Source organism: Physeter macrocephalus, chromosome 20 (assembly GCF_002837175.3).
Source record: "Physeter macrocephalus isolate SW-GA chromosome 20, ASM283717v5, whole genome shotgun sequence".
NCBI classification, from domain to species: Eukaryota; Metazoa; Chordata; class Mammalia; order Artiodactyla; family Physeteridae; genus Physeter; species Physeter macrocephalus.
In genome coordinates this window covers 107,184,879-107,207,873 of record NC_041233.1, presented here as the reverse complement: position 1 = coordinate 107,207,873, position 22,995 = coordinate 107,184,879, and the positions used below count along the sequence as shown (strand labels likewise).

Below are 22,995 nucleotides of genomic sequence, written 5' to 3'. Positions count from 1 at the left end.
TCATGCCACTCCCTTCTGGCTTGTAGAGTTTCTGCTAAGGATTCAGCTGATAACCTTATGGGAGTTCCCTTGTATGTTGTCATTTTTCCCTTGTTACTTTTAATAATTTTTCTTTGTCTTTAATTTTTGTCAATTTGACAACTATGTCTCAGTGTATTTCTCCTTGGGTTTATCCTGCCGGGGACTCTCTGCACTTCCCGGACTTGGGTGGCTCTTTTCTTTCCCATGTTAGGGAAGTTTTTGACTATAATCTCTTCAAATATTTTCTCAGGTCCTTTCGCTGTCTCTTCTCCCTCTGGGACCCCTCTAGTGAGAATGTTGGTGTGTTTAATGTTGTCCCAGAGGTCTCTTAGGCTGTCTTCATTTCTTTTCATTCTTTTTTCTCTGTTCTGTTCCACAGCAGTGATTTCCACCATTCTGTCTTCCAGGTCACTTATCCATTCTTCTGCCTCAATTATTCTGCTATTGAGTCCTTCTAGTGTATTTTTCATTTCAGTTATTGCATTGTTAATCTCTGTTTGTTCGTTCTTTAATTCTTCTAGGTGTTTGTTCTTTAATTCTTCTAGGTCTTTGTTAAACATTTCTTGCATCTTCTCGATCTTTGCCTCCATTCTTTTTCTGAGATCCTGGATCATCTTCACTGTCATTATTCTGAATTCTTTTTCTGGAAGGTTGCCTATCTCCACATCGTTTAGTTGATTTTCTGGGGTTTTATCTTGTTCCTTCACTCTGGTTCATAGTCCTCTGCCTTTTCAATTTGTCTGTCTTTCTATGAATGTGGTTTTCGTTCCACAGGCTGCAGGATTGTAGTTCTTCTTGCTTCTGCTGTCTGCCCTCTGCTGGATGAGGCTATCTAAGAGGCTTGTGCAAGTTTCCTGATGGGAGGGACTGGTGGTGGGTAGAGCTGGGTGTTGCTCTGGTGGGCAGAGCTCAGTAAAACTTTAATCTGTTTGTCTGCTGATGGGTGGGGCTGAGTTTCCCTCCCTGTTGGTTGTTTGGCCTGAGGCGACCCAGCACTGGAGCCTGTGGGCTCTTTGGTGGGGCTAATGGCAGACTCTGGGAGGGCTCAGGCCAAGGAGTACTCCCAGAACTTCTGCTGCCAGTGTCCTTGTCCCCACGGTGAGCCACAGCCACCCCCGCCTCTGCAGGAGCCCCTCCACCACTAGCAGGTAGGTCTGGTTCAGTCTCCCCTGGGGTCACTGCTCCTTCCTCTGGGTCCCGATGCGCCCACTACTTTGTGTGTGCCCTCCAAGAGCGGAGTCTCTGTTTCCCCCAGTCCTGTTGAAGCCCTGCAGTCAAATCCCGCTAGCCTTCAAACTCTGATTCTCTGGGAATTCCTCGTCCTATTGCCAGATCCCCCAGATTGGGAAGCCTGACGTGGGGCTCAGAACCTTCACTCCAGTGGGTGGACTTCTGTGGTGTAAGTGTTCTCCAGTTTGTGAGTCACCCACCCAGCGGTTATGGGATTTGATTTTATTGTGATTGCGCCCCTCCTACCGTCTCATTAGGTCTTCTCCTTTGTCTTTGGATGTGGGGTATCTTTTTTGTTGAGTTCCAGTGTCTTCCTGTCGATGACTGTTCAGCAGTTGTGATTCTGGTGCTCTCGCAAGAGGGAGTGAGTGCACATCGTTCTACTCCGCCATCTTGAACCACTCCATGGTTAAACATTATAAAGCACAATCCAGGAAACTGATTCTGATCAAACCAGGTTTTGTTTGAATACTTAAAAACTTCACCAGTGATAGAAAGTGTAAAGGCACAGTGTAAAGGCACATAAGCAATAGATCATTTCCAGGAAATGGACACTTTGCTCTCTGGAAACTACAGCCTCAAAAGCAAAAATGCTTCGGGAACACTATGTCCTATCGTGTAGTGTCTTAACTTTGGTGACTTAACTTTCAGCCCTTCTCTCTTGCTTTCGTTTCCACTATACCTTTACCTTCAGAAAACCAAGAAATCAGCTGTTAAACCAACCAGCTGATTAGCCTCAACTTGTTGCAAGTTGATAACATTTTGAGTTTTATTAGTGATAATAGCTGTACTTTGCTATATGTGCCAGGAATACTGCTAAATGTTTTCCGTGAGCCAGCAATTACAGACTAGACGCCCAGCGTTCCAATGTGGCTCAGGATTTAGTCCAAACAGTGTAAGCCCACAGTGTTTGGAATAAAATGAATTACTTGGAGATATGATATAAAATTCTTGATTTCCATTTTTTGTTGAAAAGAATTGGGACCCCTGGCAATCCCCTTAACTCATTTATTTTCCTAGCCAGGCTTTTGTTGTCTTGTTTCTTTTTTGGACCCCTGATATTATTTTCTTTAATTCTCTCAGGTGTTATAAGCCCACTTCAGCTAGAGAGGGAGTGGCTGGAACAAGGACCTACCATTAGTAAGAAGTCCTGTTGGACTTGGGAGCCCTCATAACTCCTCACGGTGGCCACTCAGCTTCCATTCTGACATGACTGTTGTCATTCATGTCACAGCCTTTCGTCAGGGTCTTAGTCAAGCCAGGTGGCCTTTCCAGTTTCTCAGTCCCTTCCTATCTTCCTCAGAAGGGATATGTGTGGGTCCTTCGTTTCTTTGGTTTTGATTAAATTATTTTTTGAGGAGGAGGCAGAATATGGTTGGTTTGAAAGGAGCCATGGTGTTGAGAATAACATAGTTTAAGAATGAGAATATTAGTCATGAGATCCCAGTAGACTGTCAGATGCTGAAAATACTTGGAAAGACTCGGCCGCGTGACAACTCCATGTGGATAATGATGATTGGGGGTTTGTGTTTGTTTTCCTAACATAAGTCACTCTTTCTGTAGCTTTACAGGAAATTATACCCATCACTCCTTCCATTGCTTTTCTTTTTAAAATAAACCAAAATAAATAATTTTTTTTTTATTGTAGAAGTGTATAGCAAAGGAGAGAAACACTTGTTTATTTGAGTAGCTCAGGTAATAGGCATGAAAGGAATTACCAGTCATGGACTGGCTGTTCTAGCCCCATCTCTGCTCCCACAGGAAGGAACACAGTAAGCAATGTCATCCTTGTAAACAATGGAAAATGAGGTGTATGTCTCAGCTGGATTCCAGGTCATTCCTGGTTGTCTAGTTGCTAATGGTGTCAGAGTACCCAGGTCTCTCCACATGGATTCTCTCCGAATGTTGTTTCCTCAGGAGAGGGTGTCTTTACTCTGACACAAAGACAGTTTGAGTGTATTATGGCTGTAGACTAATAGCTGACATTCAGGAGTAAACAGAAAGCTGATATGTACACAGGAAAGGGTTTGTTGATATGGCATCTATTCCTTGTTGCTGAGAATCATAGAGAAGAGCTTTCAGGTTTGGCCCTGTCTTTGGAAAACATCTTCTTTTTAATAAATTTATTTATTTATTTATTTATTTATGGCTGCATTGGGTCTTTGGTTTTTATTTATTTATTTATTTATTTATTTATTGGCTGTGTTGGGTCTTCATTGCTGCGCGCGGGCTTTCTCTATTTGTGGCGAGCGGTGGTGCGCGGGCTTCTCTTGTTGTGGAGCACGGGCTCTAGGCACGTGGGATTCAGTAGTTGTGGCTCACAGGCTCAGTAGTTGTGCCCGCGGGCTCTAGAGCGCAGGCTCAGTAGTTGTGGCACACGGGCTTAGTTGCTCCGCGCATGCGGAATCTTCCCGGACCAGGGCTCGAACCTGTGTTCCCTGCATTGGCAGGCTGATTCTTAACCACTACTCCACCAGGGAAGCCCGGAAAACGTTTTCAAAATGAGCAATTATATGTTGAAGCTGCTCACTTTCTCTCCCCAGGGAACTCACTGAGTGATTAAAAGTGATCTTTTTTTAAAATTAATTAATTAATTAGTTAATTTTTGGCTGTGTTGGGTCTTCGTTTCAATGCGAGGGCTTTCTCTAGTTGTGGCAAGCGGGGGCCACTCTTCATCGCGGCGCGTGGGCCTCTCACTATCGCGGCCTCTCTTGTTGCGGAGCACAGGCTCCAGACGCGCAGGCTCAGTAGTTGTGGCTCACGGGCCCCGTTGCTCCGCGGCATGTGGGATCTTCCCAGACCAGGGCTCGAACCCGTGTCCCCTGCATTGGCCGGCAGATTCTCAACCACTGCACCACCAGGGAAGCCCTAAAAGTGTCTTGACAAGTTGGTTCTAAGCTAGGTTTAAATCTTAAATTGAAGACGGGTTTCATTTATTTTAATTAAGTAAAAAATACGGTGTATTTTTTACACGGCAGGGGTTCTGGTTCACCAGACTCCCATCTATCTTAGTATTGGGATATGGAGGCCAAACATCAGATGAGGGCGGACTGCTCAGACTGCACTCGAAGTCCTCAGTTCTGGATCAAGTAGTGAAGACTTCTGTCACTTACCCTTTGTGACAGAGGGAGAAAGACGCACATTTTTCTCTCACCTTTCCTCAAACCAGCGTCATTAGGAAAGTGATTGTCAGGAAGAGGCAGGCTTTCCCTGAGGAATGGGAGGGGCCTGCGCGGTGCAGGGAGGGAGCTTAGCGTTTGCTCTAACACACCTTTTGGGGAAGTCTCTGCCGTGTGGAGTTCCTTTTCTCAAACCTATAAGTGGAAGGAGAATGAAGACAGGTTTTGCTCCACTGCCCTCTGGGCCACAGGAATGCACATGTGCCTCTGTTTTAGTGCCGCCTTCTCCCCTTCTTTCCGTCCCTCCCCTCCTTTCTCTCTTTCTCCACCTTGGGATAATGATTAATTAGTGAACTCCATCTCTGCGATCTGAAAGCAAAGGAGTATGTAGTGACTAATCTACACTCGTGTAGTAGTTTAGTCATGAGGAGATTCTGGCTCCATAAATATTAAATCCTTAAAAAAGGAATTTCCGTGCATGGTTACCCGGTCACTTTGGGCCAGTGATGCTTTCTTTTATCTTCCTGTTCTCCTTACTTACAGACTCGCCATCAGGCTGTGAGGATGGGACAGGGCTGAAGAACTTTTTTTTTTTCTTTCTATTAAGGGCCAGTGACCCCCTGGGGGATGGGGTGCAGGGAAATCCAAAACCAGTTTGGAAAATGAGATGGAAAAAATAATAGCGCTTTCAGGTAAAGAGCCAACATAGAAAACGTTATTCTCATATAAGCTTTTTAAATTAGAGAGTAAAGGCCTAATTCAGGTACAGTGAGTAGTGACAAACATGTTTATTGTAGGTATTACATCTAAGTTGAAGCAGAGAGAGAAAAGAAATATGCAGACAGATGGCAAGAATTAGTAAAGCCATAACTAGAGAGAGAAAGAAAAGATAAAAAGTAAGAAACTGTCTTGAAGGAAGTTGTAACGATAGATACAAGAGCTCACAATATGCTTAGATATGCATGTGCTGTTATATTCACACCTGCTTCTCTCCCAGCCCTTAAAGACAGTTTCCATTTTAAGAACCCCAGTTCAGGAACTTCTCAATTAAGTGTTGTTTGGCTGTGGTTTCATCATCCGGTTAGTACTGTGCATGAAAACTGCCATACCTATATTCGGGAAGCTATAACAGACTGCCGAAGACTTGAGCAGTTGTGATTAAAGTTATTTATCAGTATAGCGCTCTAAAAGTATTAACTCAATTAAAATTTTGTCCCTAGTTCATAAGTTGTTGAAATATCTGCCTGATGTTCTAAAAAGCACTAGAATTTAAAAATTCTTCTCATCTCTTCAATTTTTTTCTTTCACGAACTAAAATTTTAAAAATTGCCGTAAAATGTACTGACCCCTTAATTTTATAGCAAGCTACTCAGAGACTAGAAAATGGTTTTAAACGCATGAGAGTATATTTCTTTTAGGAATAAAGTGGCTTTTGTCTATAGGATTATATATGATTAAGGTTTTTTTTTTTTTAAATGATTCCTTGGGAAAGTGTTGAATGTTATTTGTTAATTTGTAGCATGAAGGGATTCTTGAGGCTTTTAAAAGTGTTTCAGCTAAGGAATCTCAAGACTTTGGCATTTGGGACTTCCCTGGTGGTACACTGGTTAAGAATCCGCCTGCCAGTGCAGGGGACAGAGGTTGGAGCCCTGGTCCGGGAAGATCCCACATGCTGCGGAGCAACTAAGCTCGTGCCCCGCAACTACTGAGCCTGCGCTCTAGAGCCCGCGAGACACAACTACTGAGCCCATGTGCCACCAGTACTGAAGCCCACGTGCCTAGAGCCTGTGCTCCGCAACAAGAGAAGCCACCGCAATGAGAAGCCCACGCACCGCAACGAAGAGTAGCCCCCGCTCGCCGCAACTAGAGAAAGCCTGCGTGCAGCAACGAAGACCCAACACAGCCAAAAATAAATAAATAAGTAAATTTATTAAAAAAGACTATGGCTTTTGTTTTTTAATAACAGTGATCACAAAAATGGATGATACTTTTGGCATTTGACCCATGGGTAGTGTGAAACTAAGCCAAGGACTAGAAGTTCTCTGCTCATGGTCGGGTGGTCCAGGGCCATGGGGTTGATTGCAGCTGTGTTGGGGTGGCCTGCCCGAGAACAAAGGGATTTCCTCATGCTCATTTACTGGATGAAGGTGATGCTAACATGAGCCATTTAGATCTCCTGAGTGACTGTGGTGGTGGTAGTAAAGCACTTGTAATATTTCCCATGCCTAAAGAAGTACTCTACGTTCCACTACTAGTAGCTTTTTTTAATGCTCTGAAACCAATAAGTGGCCCAATTACATTATACATGCTTTTGATCACTTTGGTATGTGATCAGTTAAAAGTTTTCCTCTTTAATGTCGTCTTACTAGCCAGATAGTGGGATTTAAATCTGGTACATTGCCTCTCTCTGTTTTTGTCTTTTGTTTTTGCCAGCTAGTATCTTTTTATAATTAAAAATTTAAAATTTACTGTTACACAGACATATGTGGAGGAAGAAGTTAAAATCCTATGCCTCTGCCTGTTAAAGGAAACCACTTTTAATAGTTTAGCATATGTGCTTCCAAACATTTTCCATCATGGAAAACTTTCCATGAAGGCATATGTATCCCTAATTCATTCCTTTTAAGGGTTGTATTATATTGTAAAATATGAGCATATCATAATTTAACTCTGGCTATTGATATACACTTGGGTTATTTCCAATTTTTTGCCCTTGTAATCAATATAGCAGTGAAATTCTTGGTATATATACTTTTTTGCAATGTGGAGGTATTTTATGCTGGCTAGATTCCTAGGAGTGGAATTGCTGAGTGAAGATAGTGCATTTAAAATTTTGACACGTGGCTCAGTTTTCTTAAAAGCTTGTAGAAATGGACATTTCCCCCAACAATGTATGAAAATGACCATTTCCACATATCTTTGCCAACATTAGATATGATGACTCTTTGCCCCTGCTTTGGCAGTCTGATGGTATCTCATTGCTCTGATTTGCATTTCTCTAATTGAAAAGGAGTTTGCATATTTTTTTCATGAATTGATTGGTGTTTATGGTTTATGATTGCCCTTTCAATTTCTTTGCTTGGTTTTTTTTGAGTTATTTTTCTTGTCTTAGGATCTCTGTATATAGGAAATAATAGTCCTTTGTTATACATGTTGCAGACATTGTCATTTATATTTTATAGTTGTCTTTTGTCAAACAGGAATCTTATATTTTATATAGTCATATTTATCAGGGATTTTTTTCTCCTTATAACTCTTATATTTTGTGTCTTATTTTAGAGAAATCTTCTCCATCCCAGGGTTAAACACAGCATCTCCCTTGTTTCCTTTAAATGCTTTTTTAGTTAAAAAAAATATTTAGCGTTTTAATCACTTTGGAGTTATTTATATATGAAGTGTGGGATAAGACTCTAATCTTTTTTGCCACATGAATATCAAATTGTCCCAACACCACTTATTGAATAGTCTCTTTTCCTCACAGATTTCAAATTCTTTCTCATTATGTTCTTAATTCTCATATATATATATATATATATATATATATATATATATGTATCTATATATAGGTGTTTTTGTACTTTCCACCAGTCTGTTGATTTGTTTATTCCTACACTGATATCATACTGTTTTGATATCTGGTAGGGAAATCCTTCCTTAATTCTTCTTTTTCAAAAATTTCTTAACCTTAAGCATTTATTTACTTTTCCAGAAGAACTGTATAATCTGTTAAGCAATATTTTAATGCCTGTTTAAATGGTTTTTCATACCTTTGGTTTTATTTTTATGTATGATTTATTCATTCAGTAATATGCATCTTTTCTTCTTCCATTTCAGAGTCCTGTGTATGGAAACTCACACGAGTCAGTTCCGTCTAGAAGGGTAGTCATTTCTCATAACATGGACAAAGCTCTGAAGGAAGGTAAGGATTAAGTTAGGATATATAATTACCATGGGAAGCAATTCATTATGTTCTAAAAGGAAAATAATAATTCCTAGCAAATTTATCTATCCTTGTCTACATGTTGCATTTGAATTTTTTCTTCATGAATTTTTACTTGAAGACTTAATAAATACATCCATGTTTTAGTTAAATGGATGAGATCTAAACATTGATTAAGTAGGAATTTGCAGGTCACATGAAACTAGCCAGCTAAGTGGAGCTAGTTCCAGGGTACAAAGCAAGGATCTGCTCTCTGTTACCTAAAGTAGGTATCAGGAAACTGTTTCTTTTAGATATAACCTAGAGAAGGTGTGTTGGGGATAAATACACTCAGGCTCGCTCATGGACAAACCAGTTAACCAAATTAAGGGTTATCAGTCAACCTTATAAAAGAATGAAGGACATTCACGTGAAACTTGTATTAAGGATGATTGGAAAGGGGACTGTGGCGGGTACAATATTATATGTCTAGAAATGGGGACAAGTAAGTGTAATTACAAATATTAAAGTTTAAAAGAGAATAATATATTTTGATCAAAGTTTAAAAAGATATTTTAAAAATTAAATTTCTAAAAACTGATAATTTCAGTTATATGTACAGAAAAAAATGTCTGAGGTTTTTCAGATGAAAATACTTGGTGTTAAATATGAAGTTAGGAGAGAACTGGCAGCTATACCAGACACCCTTAAAAGGTTTTCTCCTGAAGTTACATTTCCTAGAAAACGGACAGAAGATAGAGTTTTAAAAATCTTTTTGACTTACTATTAAATCTCACTAGATCTATAGCCTAATATTCACTAGGCTCCCCTGAATTATCTCACTAATGTGGGCCAGAGAATTTAATTCAGTAATTATTGCGTACCTGCTGTTTGCTCAGTAGACTTGGACTACTCTAAGTAGACAGACTACTTAGACTGTCCAAGGATTAGATGCTGACACAGCGGAAGCAGAGCTAGTACCTCAAAGAGCGTGACTTCCCCCTCCCCATAGGCTCAACTTATCTTGTTCATGACTCACTCTTCCTTCCTTCCTCCTTTCCCTCCCCTCCCCTCCCCTCCCCTCCCCTCCTTCCCCTCTTTCTTTCTTGCTGCGTTGGGTCTTCGTAGCTGCATGCGGGCTTTCTGTAGTTGCGGTGAGCGGGGGCTACTCTTCGTTGCGGTGTGTGGGCTTCTCATTGTGGTGGCTTCTCTTGTTGTGGAGCATGGGCTCTAGGCGTGCGGGCTCAGTAGTTGTAGCACGTGGACTCAGTAGTTGTGGCTCGCGGGCTGTAGAGCGCAGACTCAGTAGTTGTGGTGCACGGGCTTAGTTGCTCCGCACATGTGGGATCTTCCCGGACCAGGGCTCGAACCCATGTCCCCTGCATTGGCAGGTGGATTCTTAACCACTGTGCCACCAGGGAAGTCCCTCATTCATGACTCTTTACCTAGTGGTATGAAATATCTGTCCATTTTTGTTGAATGAATGAATAGATCAACCAGTGACATAACCTAATAACCTCAAAATATTCCCAGAAGGTGACTTCCCTTCTGCACACAGAGAGTAATTATTAATTGCATTTTTGAAAACTTTGTACACCGTAAAGGGCCATCTATATAATCAATGAAATTGTTGTTCTTATCATTATCGTTGGGGCAGTTCCTGGTGGAATGAGGACTGTTTCTTTGTGCCAAGAGACTCAGGTCATGGATATTTACAACCTGCGGGGCTCTACCTCTTGGGCATGGAAGATTGCACCCTGAGTTTTCCTGGGGAGAAGGCAGAGGTGGAAAATGGCTCTCTCTGAGCTTCTCTCTCATACTATTTACTTAGGTTGAGTCATTCCTTGTTCTGAACATTTATAGATAGAGACTTACCTAGCATCACATTTTCTAGACTAAATGGTAGCTTTTTAACTGGTCTCTTCACCTCTAGTAATTCTCTACTTTGTTACCCTAAATCCTCTTTTCAGATAATCTAACTAAAGCTGAAGTTCTAATCATATTATTCCATTCTCTAATCTTCAGTGATTCCCCCTTACCTGCTTATTTCTTTGAGAGCCGTCCTAGAAATTAGATGTATTTGAGTGATAATAGCATCTGAATTTTTGTTGGCTGTCATGCCTTTAGAAGAAAATCTCTTTGCTTGGCAGTGAGAATAAGTGTTCTTTCACTTCTCACTGTGGTTTGTTACATTACTTATGCTTATTTCTTAATGAAGACCATAAACTGATTTTATGATCACGAACTTCTGTCTCCTTGAATTGACCTAAAACGTATATTTAAAAACATTTTGTTCATATGTGTACTTGTGTAAGTGAGTGCATGTAGTTAGGTAATACATACTTAGAATCATGGCTTTGTTTTGTACTTTTTATATTTGTTATATTTTTATGATACTTAGTTTGAAGAGGGAAGCTGGTGAGCTATTGATGGAAGAGATGCCTGTGGCTAACACATATCTCTATTACTGAGTACAGATTTTTGTCAGTATTTATTTTTATCCATTTCTCACCAAAACCTATTATCAGAGGAGTATTTTAGGTGTGTAATAATTAGAGTATGCAGTGTGGTTAACAAATGTAGTGAGACATTATGTAGGTGAATATGCCCTTCACATAAATCTTTTAGCATGCTGAAAAGATCTTATTTTTAGAGATTAAGTCTCTTATAATTGCTCTTAATTTCCTGCTTTAATTTGAAATTAAATTTTAATGAAAGGAAAAATGCTTCTATTTTTCCAAACGTTTTGGTTTGCAGATTTATTTGCTACTAGCTAAAAATTCTTTGGCATGAAAACTTTGTTTGATACAAGAGTACGAGAGAAAGAATTGCACATGAAAAAATTAGCAGTGTTTTATTGGCAAGGTGTGTGTCATCATGCTCTTGTTGCTTGGCAGTGGGGTGCCCAGAGGAGGATAAAAGGATATAAAAGCCTGGAGGTCATGTAATCCAGCCCACCATCTCAGGAAGTAATTTTTCCATGTCATCCTTGTCCATTAGATACTCAGCTTGTTTAAAAATTTCTTATGATGGAACATTCGTCATCTAATACGGCAGCCTCTCGAATAGCTTTAATGTTTTTATTCAGTTCTTCCTTATGTTGAACAGAAAAAACAACTACCTTGTGATTTCCACCCATTGGTCCTCTTTGTACCGTCTAGAGCAATTTAAAATTAAAAAAGAAAAAATCAGAGAGTTTGGTACCAAGATAGAATATTTAAAGATTGGGCTATCTGAGAAAATCCAGTACCTATGGCCACCACACCCCCAAAATTCTAGTTAGGTGAGAATCTCTCATTTTGAAAGGCTTCAGGAAAGAGTATGTCTTCCCTTGTTTTGTTTTCTACTCTCTTTAAATTTTAAACAGTGAGGGACTTTCCCTGGCGGTCCAGCGGTTAAGACTTTGCCTTCCAGTGCCAGGGGGTGTGGGTTTGATCCCTGGTCGGAGAGCTAAGATCCCCCATGCCTCTCGACCAAAAAACCAAAACATAAAACAGAAGCAATATTGTAACAAATTCAATAAATACTTAAAAAAAATGGTCCACATAAAAAAAAAAAAGGTCCACATATTTTAAACAGTGATTACTAAATAACAGGTGGCCAGCTTCCAGTAGAAAAGCCGTCTCGGTGTCTGCTGCTTTCACCCAAGTTTGATGCGTTGCTTTGTCTCTTCCTTGTAGTGTTTGACTACAGTTACAGAGACTACATCCTGTCCTGGTATGGAAGCCTCAGCAGAGACGAGGGGCAGCTCTACCACCTGCTTTCCGAGGACTTCTGGGAAGTTGCCAGACAGCTCCGCCACAGGCTGAGCCACGTGGACGTGGTCAGAGTTGTCTGCAATGATGTCGTGAGAGCTTTACTCACTCACTTCTGTGACCTGAAGGCGGCGAGCGCCAGGTAACTGTTATAATGGGAACAACCTCCCCTTCACCTTTATTCACAGTAAAATATTTTCCTTATTGAGAAAGTGGTTGAAGTCAAGACAAAACTCTGGCATATTCATCCTCTTGCTGACACTTGGCTGGAAATGTAGACATATTGGGGGGGATAATTATAATGTTAGAGTAAACTTAAAAATTTTTTTAATAGAAAACCACTTTATAGACTTGTTTGATTTTGTAAATAACTGAAACAGTGAAATGAATTTTATGGAGCCAGCAGCACTATCATGAATTTATTGAGACAGTATTAAGGGTACCTAGAAACAGAACATTTAAATATAGTGCTTTAGGGCTTCCCTGGTGGCGCAGTGGTTGAGAGTCTGCCTGCCGATGCAGGAGACGCGGGTTTGTGCCCCGGTTTGGGAAGATCCCACATGCCGCGGAGCTGCTGGGCCCGTGAGCCCTGGCCGCTGAGCCTGCGCGTCTGGAGCCTGTGCTCCGCAGCGGGAGAGGCCGCGACAGTGAGAGGCCCGGGTACTGAGAAAAAAAAAAAAAAATATATATATATATATATATGTATATAGTGCTTTACACTCTGAAGAGTGCTGGGCCCGTGAGCCATGGCCGCTGAGCCTGCGCGTCTGGAGCCTGTGCTCCGCAGCGGGAGAGGCCGCGACAGTGAGAGGCCCGGGTACTGAGAAAAAAAAAAAAAATATATATATATATATATGTATATAGTGCTTTACACTCTGAAGAGTGTCAGTGAGTTTTCAGATTTCAGGAAAGTTTAAATGAAGTTCACTTTTGTGTGTGTGTGTGAGTCCTGTGTTAAGAGCTCTGTTGCATCACAATATCCTGAAAATTGATTTTTGAAAGGAACTCAGTGTTGGAGCCTGTGGGCTGTAATTAGAGAAGGTCTTTCAATGTGAAAATGGCTAATATTTAGGCTTGTTAGCCTTTTGTTCTGTTACACGGGAAAGGTTTGTGCCTGTGAGGTGACTCTGCCTGTGGAAGAAGACTTCAACAAGGCCCTTCTGTGCTCATAACAAATTCTTATTCTCTTACGTTTGCTGATAGGATCTTAAATGTTTGTCTTACTCTTGTGTGAGTGACAGCATGATGACTCATAGCACCTCTAACTGGGACGTAAAAAGCAGTCTTATTGCAATAAGTGGCCTTCTGCCTGTTTGGATCTTGATTCAGCTGGAGTAACAGCGGGCTCCCTGCAGTTCCTGTGGCCTCTTCTCATCGATACTGCTCTGCCTCTACTGTCGGGGACGAGAGAAGAGTATTTGCAAAATACTCAAGGGGATGAGTAAGCAGAGGCATCCTTGTGGGGCAGGTGGTAACTCACCTTCTTCTAAGAAGCCCTGTCTTGCGGCTCTATCAGAAAGTACTCCCCGTCCTGCCTGTGAGTTTGCTCTGGGGCCTGGCTGCCGAGGGCGGTCGGTCGTGCAGCAGCAGATCTCTGTCCTTGGCTGTGCTGCCTCTTCCCATGAGTTGTCCTCTCTCCCCATGTCCACCCAGCTCAGGTTCATGTGGCCAGAATCCACAGGGCCGCCATATGCCTGTTCTTTTCCAGCTTGCTGCCCCCAGTGTTTTTTTGCAAACTTAGAAAATAAAACCAGGAATACATTTTATATTGTGATGCAGTTTCATCAAATAATGCTCAGTACCTGTGAAAACTTTGATATTTTTTGTTCTTTACCATTTGAAAAAAAATGGCATTTGAGACTAAATTTTATTTTGTTCCTTGTGGGTCACAACCCACGGTTTGAAAAAATTACTGTAGAGCTATGGTTTTCAGGTTTCGTGGCCTCAGAATCCCTCTTCACTCATGAAAGTTGTCAGGGACCTGGAAGAGCTTCTGTTCAAGCGGGTTAGAGCCGTGGCGTCCCAGGGCTGGTGCTGGGCGCGGGAGCGGACGGTGCGCATCCCTCAGCTCTGAGGTCAGTGGTGGTCGCCTTGTCAGTTTGTACTTGGCCACGGCGTGGGTCTTTACACCTTGAAATCGGCAAATGCTACAAATCGGAGCTTTTCTCCCCCTTGGAGAGCCAGTTGTTGAACATTTACCAGCTCACCACTCATCCTATCTGTCAATATTTACCATATTAGATATTAAACTAAGGCATTTTTTAAGTGTAGGAATACACAGTACATTTTCCACTTACCATCAGAGTGATGATGTCACCACACATCACGTAGCCTCTGGAAAACTCCACTACAACTTGTGAGAGTGAAAAAGACACGTGGAAGTTTTGTGTTACTATGCATATGGTTTTGACCTCACAGATCCTCTGAAAGTGCCTTGGGGACACACAGGAGCCTATAGACCACCCTTTGAAAACCATTATTTTTAGAGAAAGTAACTTCCAATAAGGGGGTATGTGAACTTATAAGGAAAGCAGAGAAATAGGACTCTTGGGTTACCTCCGTGGAGTCTCAAAAGCTTAGCTTCTGCTTCCGAGTGTTCAGAATCTGATTTGCTGTGGTATACGCCTGGTGGATACTGTCAAAGATTTGTTTGAATTCAGTCAGTGGAAGTTCATTTTAAAGTATTTAAATTATGGTTCAGTAGAGGACAGTATTTTATTATTATTATTATTTTTTGGCCACTCTGCTCGTCATGTGGGATCTTAGCCCCCCAGCCAGGGATGGAACCTGCGCCGCCCTGCATTGGAAGTGTGGAGTCTTAACCACTGGACCACCAGGGAAGTCCCTAGAGGACAGTATTTCAGATCGTTGTTTTATTCCAGTTAGAAGACTGATGAATTTAGGTTTGGGAGAAGAGCAAGTGGTTAGAGAAATTTAGTGTTTTTATGATTATCTGATTTCAACATGAGAGTATATTTTTCAGTGGGACATTTATTTACCAGCTTCTGAAATTACTGCTTTTGTGGATAATATAAAGATATTGTGATGAATAAGCATCAGAATAATAGAAACAGAGAACTGATTCCATTTTAGAAGCTCCTTTCCTGTAGAATTCCAGTCTTCTCGTGCCAAGGGTAGATTTAGGCTATGCCTAGAAGCTTCTAGTTGATGATTCTTATTAAAGGAAAAAAAAAAATCTACCACTGTTCTCTGAGATTATGGATATTTGAAAAAGTGCCAGTAGGTCACTGGTGTTTTGCATATAGATGATCGTGCCCTGGAGGTGAATGCTGGGGATCTAATATCTGATTGTGCATCACCTGCTACAAATCACACAGTGAGACTGGCAGAAACCTAGGTTCGATGGTTATCTTGGTACTTGCCTGCCCCAGGTAAACAGTGCCCTTGCCCTGGAAATCACCGTTGGTGTACAGGTTTCCACTGGCTGCAAAATGACTGTGGCAGCCAGGAAGCACCCAATTGAGTTGACCACTATCAGGCAAGAGAATAATAAATTGCATTCATAAAAGCAACACATCCTCTGGTTGACTGTTAGGCAATTGTGTGAGGCAGTTTTCCGGTCAGCCTGTATTTATTTCCCAGCTGACGTTCTGTTGGCTGCTTTAAGCCAATCCAGATCACGCTTAATTTTTGCCTCTGCTTCCTCTTCCTTTGCCCCATCTGTCTTGTTCCAGCATGTTTCAGGAAAACCTAAAAATGATTGTTTTTATGCTATTACATCAATGGCATCTTTAATTTCACAGCCTCCTTTTTATAATCTGTGCATTTTGTTTACTGGTCAAGCACAGGCATGTAGTTTAAGGCACAAAATAATGCTTGTTTTCACATACATTTCTTCTGTATCTCTGAAAGTTTTTTCCTTTTCACTTTCACAATCTCTGATTATGGTGTAGCGTTAAAGAGTCCGGACTTGAGAGTCAGACAGAACAGGACTTGAGAGTTATTTCTACCATTTATTACCTCTGTGACTTTGGACTGTTCACGTAATCATTCAGATCCTTAATACTCTCATCTATAAAATGGTGATGTTGATACCTACTTCTAGATGTAGGTGGGAAGATGAAATAATACTGCACCTATGAAATGTATTGAAGCTTAATGTCCTTTTGCTCACTCAAGGCATGAGAACCCAGAGGTAAGTCCTAGGAGTTGGAGTCAACGAGTGGCAGACCCACACGGACAGAAGGATGCTGCCAGGATCTGGTGACCCTGGTTTAATGCTTTGTTAGATTTTTTTTTTTTTTTTTGCAAAAATGAAGCTATAGATCACATTTAGGGAGAGAGCTAGGAGACTTAAAAATAATCTAGTTAAAGAGCTACTCACCCCTTTCTAGATTGTTGCTGTGACTTGAGAGTCGTGTATGAGGGTTGATGCTACTTAAGGTTGGAAATCCCGAAAGGCCATGCATTTGCATTTTTCCAGATTAGTCTGTGGTTGAGAAAATTATTGACTGTTGATATAGTCAAAGAGTGGACATAGTTATTAAAACTGATGCGTTGCCCATTTGAAATATTTTTTTACCTAATGGTACATAACCAAACTGTTTCTAGAAACGTCTTTCCTTCTCTTCATGTATTTATTTTTTTCAGACATGAAGAACAGCCGAGGCCTTTTGTGTTGCATGCATTCTTGAGGAACTCAGATGATGAAGTAAGATTTCTACAAACGTGTTCTCGGGTTCTGGTGTTTTGTCTCCTCCCCTCAAAGGATGTCCAGTCTCTCAGCTTACGCATAATGCTCGCAGAAATTCTCACAGCAAAAGGTAGACTTTCATAAGTAATTGATATTACTAATGCGATACTTGTGCAAGCTAACGTGCTACCTATGAATGTGATAACACTTTATATGACACCTATGCAGACCTTGTATACTGTGGGACATACGGGAATTAAAGTATTTTCAAAAGGTCAGGTTTAAATGTCACTCAAAGAAGGCATTACTTGGCCCTACGTGATAAACAGATGTTTTATATAACATATTACCAAATGCTTAGTCCACTCTGTTGTTTATAATAGATAACCAGTCCTGTGCCCACCACAGTGCAGCATCCATTTGGGATAGATTTTGAGTTACCCAGGCCAGTTACGTGCTTTATGAAAGACTGTCTATACTCAAACTCTAGTATGCATTTGCTTAAAATACCTTTGCTTCAGTATTCATTGACAGTGCCTATATGTAACTTAGAATAAATAAAAGAGGAACTGTACCACAAAATAATGTGGTTATTAGAAAAAAAGTGTATCCAACGAAATGTTTAGCTAGGATAAGAAAACATGGAAGAAAATATCATCTAAGAGAAACTCTTCCTATCTCAGAATCTCAAACAAATAACGTTGTGTTTGATATGCAGTGATTTAATATCTCATTTATTATCTCAGGATTAGCCAGCTGTACCCATTAGCTGATATAGCCAACCACAGAGAAAAGGGGAACTTTTTAACCTAAAGTTAGTAGGATGAATCTGTCATAGTGTCATTGACTGTTTTAACAACTTCTTCCCTAAGGTCTGTTTCACCAGCTGGGAGAATGTTAACTTTCATCTTTTGGCAGACAAAACATATTGAGCCTTATAAAAGAAATCAAAGGAAAAAAATGAATGTACTTAATTTTGATAGCTTTGTTAACAACTTGGGTTCCAAATGGCTTTCTTTCATTATTCTTTTACATGTAACTCATTTGTTAAAATGACCTCTTGGCTGTAGCCATAACTAGTAGCAAACCCAGAGGGATGGGTAGCTGTGTGTGGGGGTGTGTGTGTGGGTGTGTGTGTATGTGTCTGTGGCCCATTTGGGTAGTTTTAAAATGCTTCCCAGATGTAGTTTCAATTATATAACATGAAAGCAGTTCCTTTAAAGAAGAATACCCTTTTCAGTGGTGCTCTCTTCTCTGTCCCGCAGTCTTGAAGCCAGTAGTGGAGTTACTTAGTAACCCAGATTACATTAACCAGATATTGCTTGCCCGGTTGGAGCACAGAGAACAGATGAATAAACATCACAAGAGAGCCTACACCTATGCTCCCTCCTATGAAGAGTTCATCAAGCTTATTAACAGCAACTCTGATGTTGAGTTCTTGAAGCAACTAAGGTATTTGGTCTTTAATTATAGCATGACAGTGCTACTGATTATCCTCCTCTACCTAGTTAGGTTAAAAAAAAAAAAATTGTGTTGTCAGGGAAGCAGAAATAAAGGAAGTCCATAAAACTTACTAATCAGTAACAGCAAAATTTATCCAGCTTCTCCCTTGGCAGTGGAATTCGTTCAGAGTATCATGTTTTTCAAATAATTAGGTTATAATAGAAAGCTGTTCAGTTGTGAGAACCTGCGTAGCTGCTCAGATGCTTACCTTGGAAAAGCAGTGGAAGGAAATACTGTTCTTTGGGGGTTTTTTTTTAAAGGATAATTTAAAAAAATATATTTATTTATTTATTTCTGGCTGCGTTGGGTCTTCGTTGCTGCGCGCAAGCTTTCTCTAGTTGAGGCGAGCAGGGGCTACTCTTCGTTGTGGTGCACAGGCTTCTTCTTGCGGTGGCTTCTTTTGTTGCGGAGCACGGGCTCTAGGTGTGCGGGCTTCAGTAGTTGTGGCGCACGGGCCTCAGTAGTTGTGGCTCGCTGGCTCTAGAGCGCAGGCTCAGTAGTTGTGGCACATGGGCTTAGTGGCTCCGCAGCATGTGGGATCTTCCCGGACCAGGGCTCAAATCCATGTCCCTTGCGTTGGCAGGTGGATTCTTAACCACTGCACCACCAGGGAAGCCCAATGCTGTGTTTTTAAAATTACAATGTAGACCATTTGTGTTGATTTTCATTTTTCTTAGAAAATACAGAGGCCCAGGTTTGGGAATAAAGGGTTCTTGACTAATTGTTTTGAGAAAACACGTTTGAAATATACCCCAGGAATCTAATTTATAGGGGAGTTCAGTCTCCTTTACGGTACTTGAGATATTTTTAGGGGTGAGTGTGTGCGTTTATTTTTAATTTTTAAAATACAGGTTATGCCTATACAGGATGATTATATAGTATTGTGTAGTTTGTGGATTTTCTAGGCTTCTGTTTCTCTAGTTACCCTTCTGTTTTAGTGTCCCCAAACAAGCATGCATGGGAAGAAAGGAAACTCTGGCCTGTCAGTTTTGCTTCTGATAGGTAATTTTTGTAAGTCTCTGACGGAAAAGTAAAATATTGGCTGAAATTGGGTCTTTGAACTGTTTGAGGGCTTTGAACTTGCCACATTTGCCCCTGAACCAGGGTCAACATTAAAGTGAGTTATGCTGCTACATTTTCTAATCTGAATAATACACCCTCTAAGAAGCACACACTGTGGATGCCTCTGTGTTCTCGTAAACTGTACTGTATCTTAATCTAGGTTCCACAAATGTATAATGATGGGTTCGATTGTATGACTTTGTTTACAAGTAATTTAATTCTTGTGAGATATAGTCTGTGAATATTTTAATCATGTTTCTCTTTCCATTCATAATCTTGAATAGGCTATATGGTACTTTTTATTATAGACTTGTGATTATTTATGTCTGAATCTAGAAATTCCTTTTTCATAATTGGGACACTTGAGCTGATAGAGAACCCAAGAGCCAATATTCCAACTTTGTTAGCTGAGGCTTGCAGGTCACATCTACTCAAAGATCATCCTTACTGTGGCTTCCTCTGACTCCTTTTAAAGTGTCATTCCACAGAAAGTGAAAGAGCCCACAATGTCAGACACCCTTGTTGCCTCCTCGTCACCTTAAAATTCTCAACACAACAGCACACACACACCAAGCTCTGGTTCTAGAGATGCTGTTCAAACTTATACTCTAATATTCCTCTGCCTGGTGCTTTTATAATATTGTTCCCAGATGTGCTGTGTGTGGTGTGACCAAGGTAATGTGATGACCACCCTCTGTGGAATTACAATTTCTTCCTAAGACTGTTTATGAGCAGGTGATACCTCATGTTGATAAATTGTGGGTGCATTGAATTCCTAAGCATTTTCCTCTGCCAGACAGTCTCTCCACAATAAGGTCAGACGTGGACCATTTGAAAACTCCAAGGAAGTTTAAGATAACAATCTAGAATCAGTAGTGGCAGATACTTAAGTGAATCAGTATTCATTCTTCTTCCAGGCTTGTGGATGGGTGTTCTATTTTCTGAACCAAACAAAAGATTCCAGCACTGCACACATGGTGACATAGTTAATGGTGTAACAGAAAGGCACCAAAAGATATTTTTTGATCAGAACTAATTATTTTGAATGATCAGCTATTGGTACTCTAGCACCATCTGTCATTTTGTATCTGAGCACAGTTCCTGTATTATAAGATGAGTGGATCTTGGTAAGAATTAATGGTTTATCTTCTTTAAAATGTACTAGTGAAAGTCTCCAGACTATTTGAAATACTATGAATGTCTTAATGTTGGCAGTTGGTCATCGAGTAGGTAAATAAGTAGCTCAGCAAGAACTGCCTTTTAGAAAAACAGAAGCATGGTATCTCCTGTCCCAGGATGATTGGACAGCCTGCTTTTGTCACAGTTGGAGTGTTATGGGTTGCCCTCACTGTGTGGCAGAAGATTACACTAGAAGTGCTGCATAATCATTTCCCCTTTTCCCTCTCATATGTGATGGAACAAAAACAGTATAAGCACTTAAATCTTTTTTGACATCACTTCCTCTCGATCTCGTAAGTAGGGCAACACTGAAGGGTAGCCCACGGGGGGTCCCAGGAGGCAGGCCCTCTGTTGAGTGCTGGCAGACTTAAGGGGCAGTAGAAAAGCTGAACTAAAGAATGGCTTTTTCAGAAATTGAGATATAAGTCACATGCCGTAGAATTAACAATTTTAAAGTGGATAGTTCCGTGGTTTTTAGTGTATTCAAAGGCCGTGCAACCGTACCCACTAATTCCAGACTAGTTTCATCACCCTAAAAAGAAACCTTATACCCATTAGCAGTCATTTCCCATTCTTCTCCTCCCCCCAGCCCTTGGGAACCACTCCTGTGCTTTCTGTCTCAGTAGATGTGCCTATTCTGGACATTTCATGGAAATGGAATCATACAATACGTGTCCTTTTGTGTCTGGCTTCTTTCACTCGGCATCACGTTCTCGAGGTTCATCCATGTTGCAGTATATAGCAGTACTCCGTTCTTTTGGCTGAATACTACCCCGCTGTGTGAATATACCACATTTTGTTTTTCCATTTATCAGTTGGTGGAAGATTTAGGTTGTGGCACTTTGAAGAATGCCTTTTGAATGGTCATTGAGCATCTTCAGCAGTACTATCAGTGACTGCTGATAAAGGAGACTAAAATAAAGTGTTGCAGGTTCCTAACCTCTTCCTCTCACCACCCCCCCTCACTCTAAATACCTGCCACCAACAAGGAGTGTTGGAGTACAGACACCAGGAAGGGGTGTTCGTTTAGTGCATTAATCCTTTTCCACATATTGTCTTCTCTTTTGTGTCCTCCACCCTACTGTTAGAAACACCTTACTTTAGGTTTCAATGGGGAGAACACTTGGAGGTACTTTGGTGATTAGACAATCAAACTCTTAAAGTGCCTTGTCTATTAGAAGCACAAAGAATCCATTTTCAGATTTAATTAAGTGGATGTAATGACCTATTCTTCTGACCTCCATCCCTCTCTAAGCTTTCAGTTCCTCATGTAAATCTTGGGAAGTACGTTGATAACTTCCTTTAGACAGGCTGCAAAGTTCTCTTGTAACGAGGGGCATGAACTTCTTCCAAGAGTCGAATGCGCGGGGCAGCATCAGCTCTGGGATCGTAATCCGGAAGAATGTATAGTCTCCTCAACAAGCTTGGCAAAGAACCTTAGGAGAAAATACTGTGAAAGGCACTTTTGTCAATGATAGGGACACACATCCAGAGCTGCTCTCTGTATACTTGTGTAAATAGTGCATTGTCCTGGGGCATCTTTCCTGGACCTGTGACCACGAGACGATTCCTTGGGCGTTGCTTTATTGTGACATTTTAGGTAGTTCTCTTTGAGGTGGCACTGGTATATCTTTTATCCTTGGGGTGGTTGTCCCTGTTCGTTGTATCTGAGGCACAGATCTGAGGACTAATTTTTACTCCCTGCTTCTTGCACTAGAGAGGCTACCAGGAACAACTCTGTGATGGCAGAGATTGATCTTTTTGCTCAAAGAGTAGGTGATGCTGCATAAATTATCTTGTTACTTGGCTACTTACTGTTCATCTGATTAAAAAAAATTGCCCTCTATTTAAGGGTCAGTTCTGCTCACTCGTATTGACAGGAAGAATTGCTTTTTATCAGACTGCTGTCTAAAACCCACATTGATGAGGCCTATCAGCCACATAGCACGAACGGAGCTGCTTTCTTCAATCATAGTCTCAACTATTCTGTTGTTTTTCTGGTACAGTTAGAGTCCTCTGCCCTCTGACTTTATTAGGGTTTTAGGTCATTATCTTCAAATTGCTCTCAGTAAAATTTTGGGGTAGGCTGCATAAGCCAGGGAATGCGTCTTATTTAGACTAAGTGAAACCATCCACTTTTATTTTATACATATTTGGGAGTTAGATGAATGTTTTCTAAAGGAAATAGTCATTCCGCTCTGCCAGGCTGGAGTGCATTAAAAATAAACAAACAACAACAACAACAAACCCTTAAAGGTGCTATTTGTAATTCTGCAGTAGTTTGTTGTTTTCTCTGAGCGAGCATGAGATCTTTTCACAGTAGGATTATAAAGCTAGAAATGTGTCCTTCAGGTATACTAAGTTAGTGGGGTTTTTGTTTGTTTGTTTGTTTTAACATCTTTACTGGAGTATAATTGCTTTACATTGCTGTGTTAGTTTGTGCTGTATAACAAAGTGAATCAGCTGTACGTATACTTATATCCCCATATCCCCTCCATCTTGCGTCTCCCTCCCTCCCACCCTCCCTATCCCACCCCTCTAGGTGGTCACAAA

General features: G+C 40.9%; 1 protein-coding gene across 9 annotated transcripts in view; it reads left to right on the top strand.

Moving 5' to 3' along the window:
- SNX25 (sorting nexin 25) overlaps positions 1-22,995 on the top strand; it is a 111,621-nt gene that overhangs the window by 18,893 nt on the left and 69,733 nt on the right. For all 9 annotated transcript variants that reach the window (XR_008616049.1, XR_008616051.1, XR_008616050.1 and 6 more), the window contains exons 2-5: positions 8,205-8,289; positions 11,970-12,186; positions 16,656-16,828; positions 17,964-18,150. Coding sequence is in view for 6 of the 9 variants with exons in the window: in XM_055080800.1 (XP_054936775.1) it covers positions 8,205-8,289; positions 11,970-12,186; positions 16,656-16,828; positions 17,964-18,150 (662 nt within the window). In the remaining 3 variants the exon portion in view is untranslated. The remainder of the gene's footprint in view (positions 1-8,204; positions 8,290-11,969; positions 12,187-16,655; positions 16,829-17,963; positions 18,151-22,995) is intronic.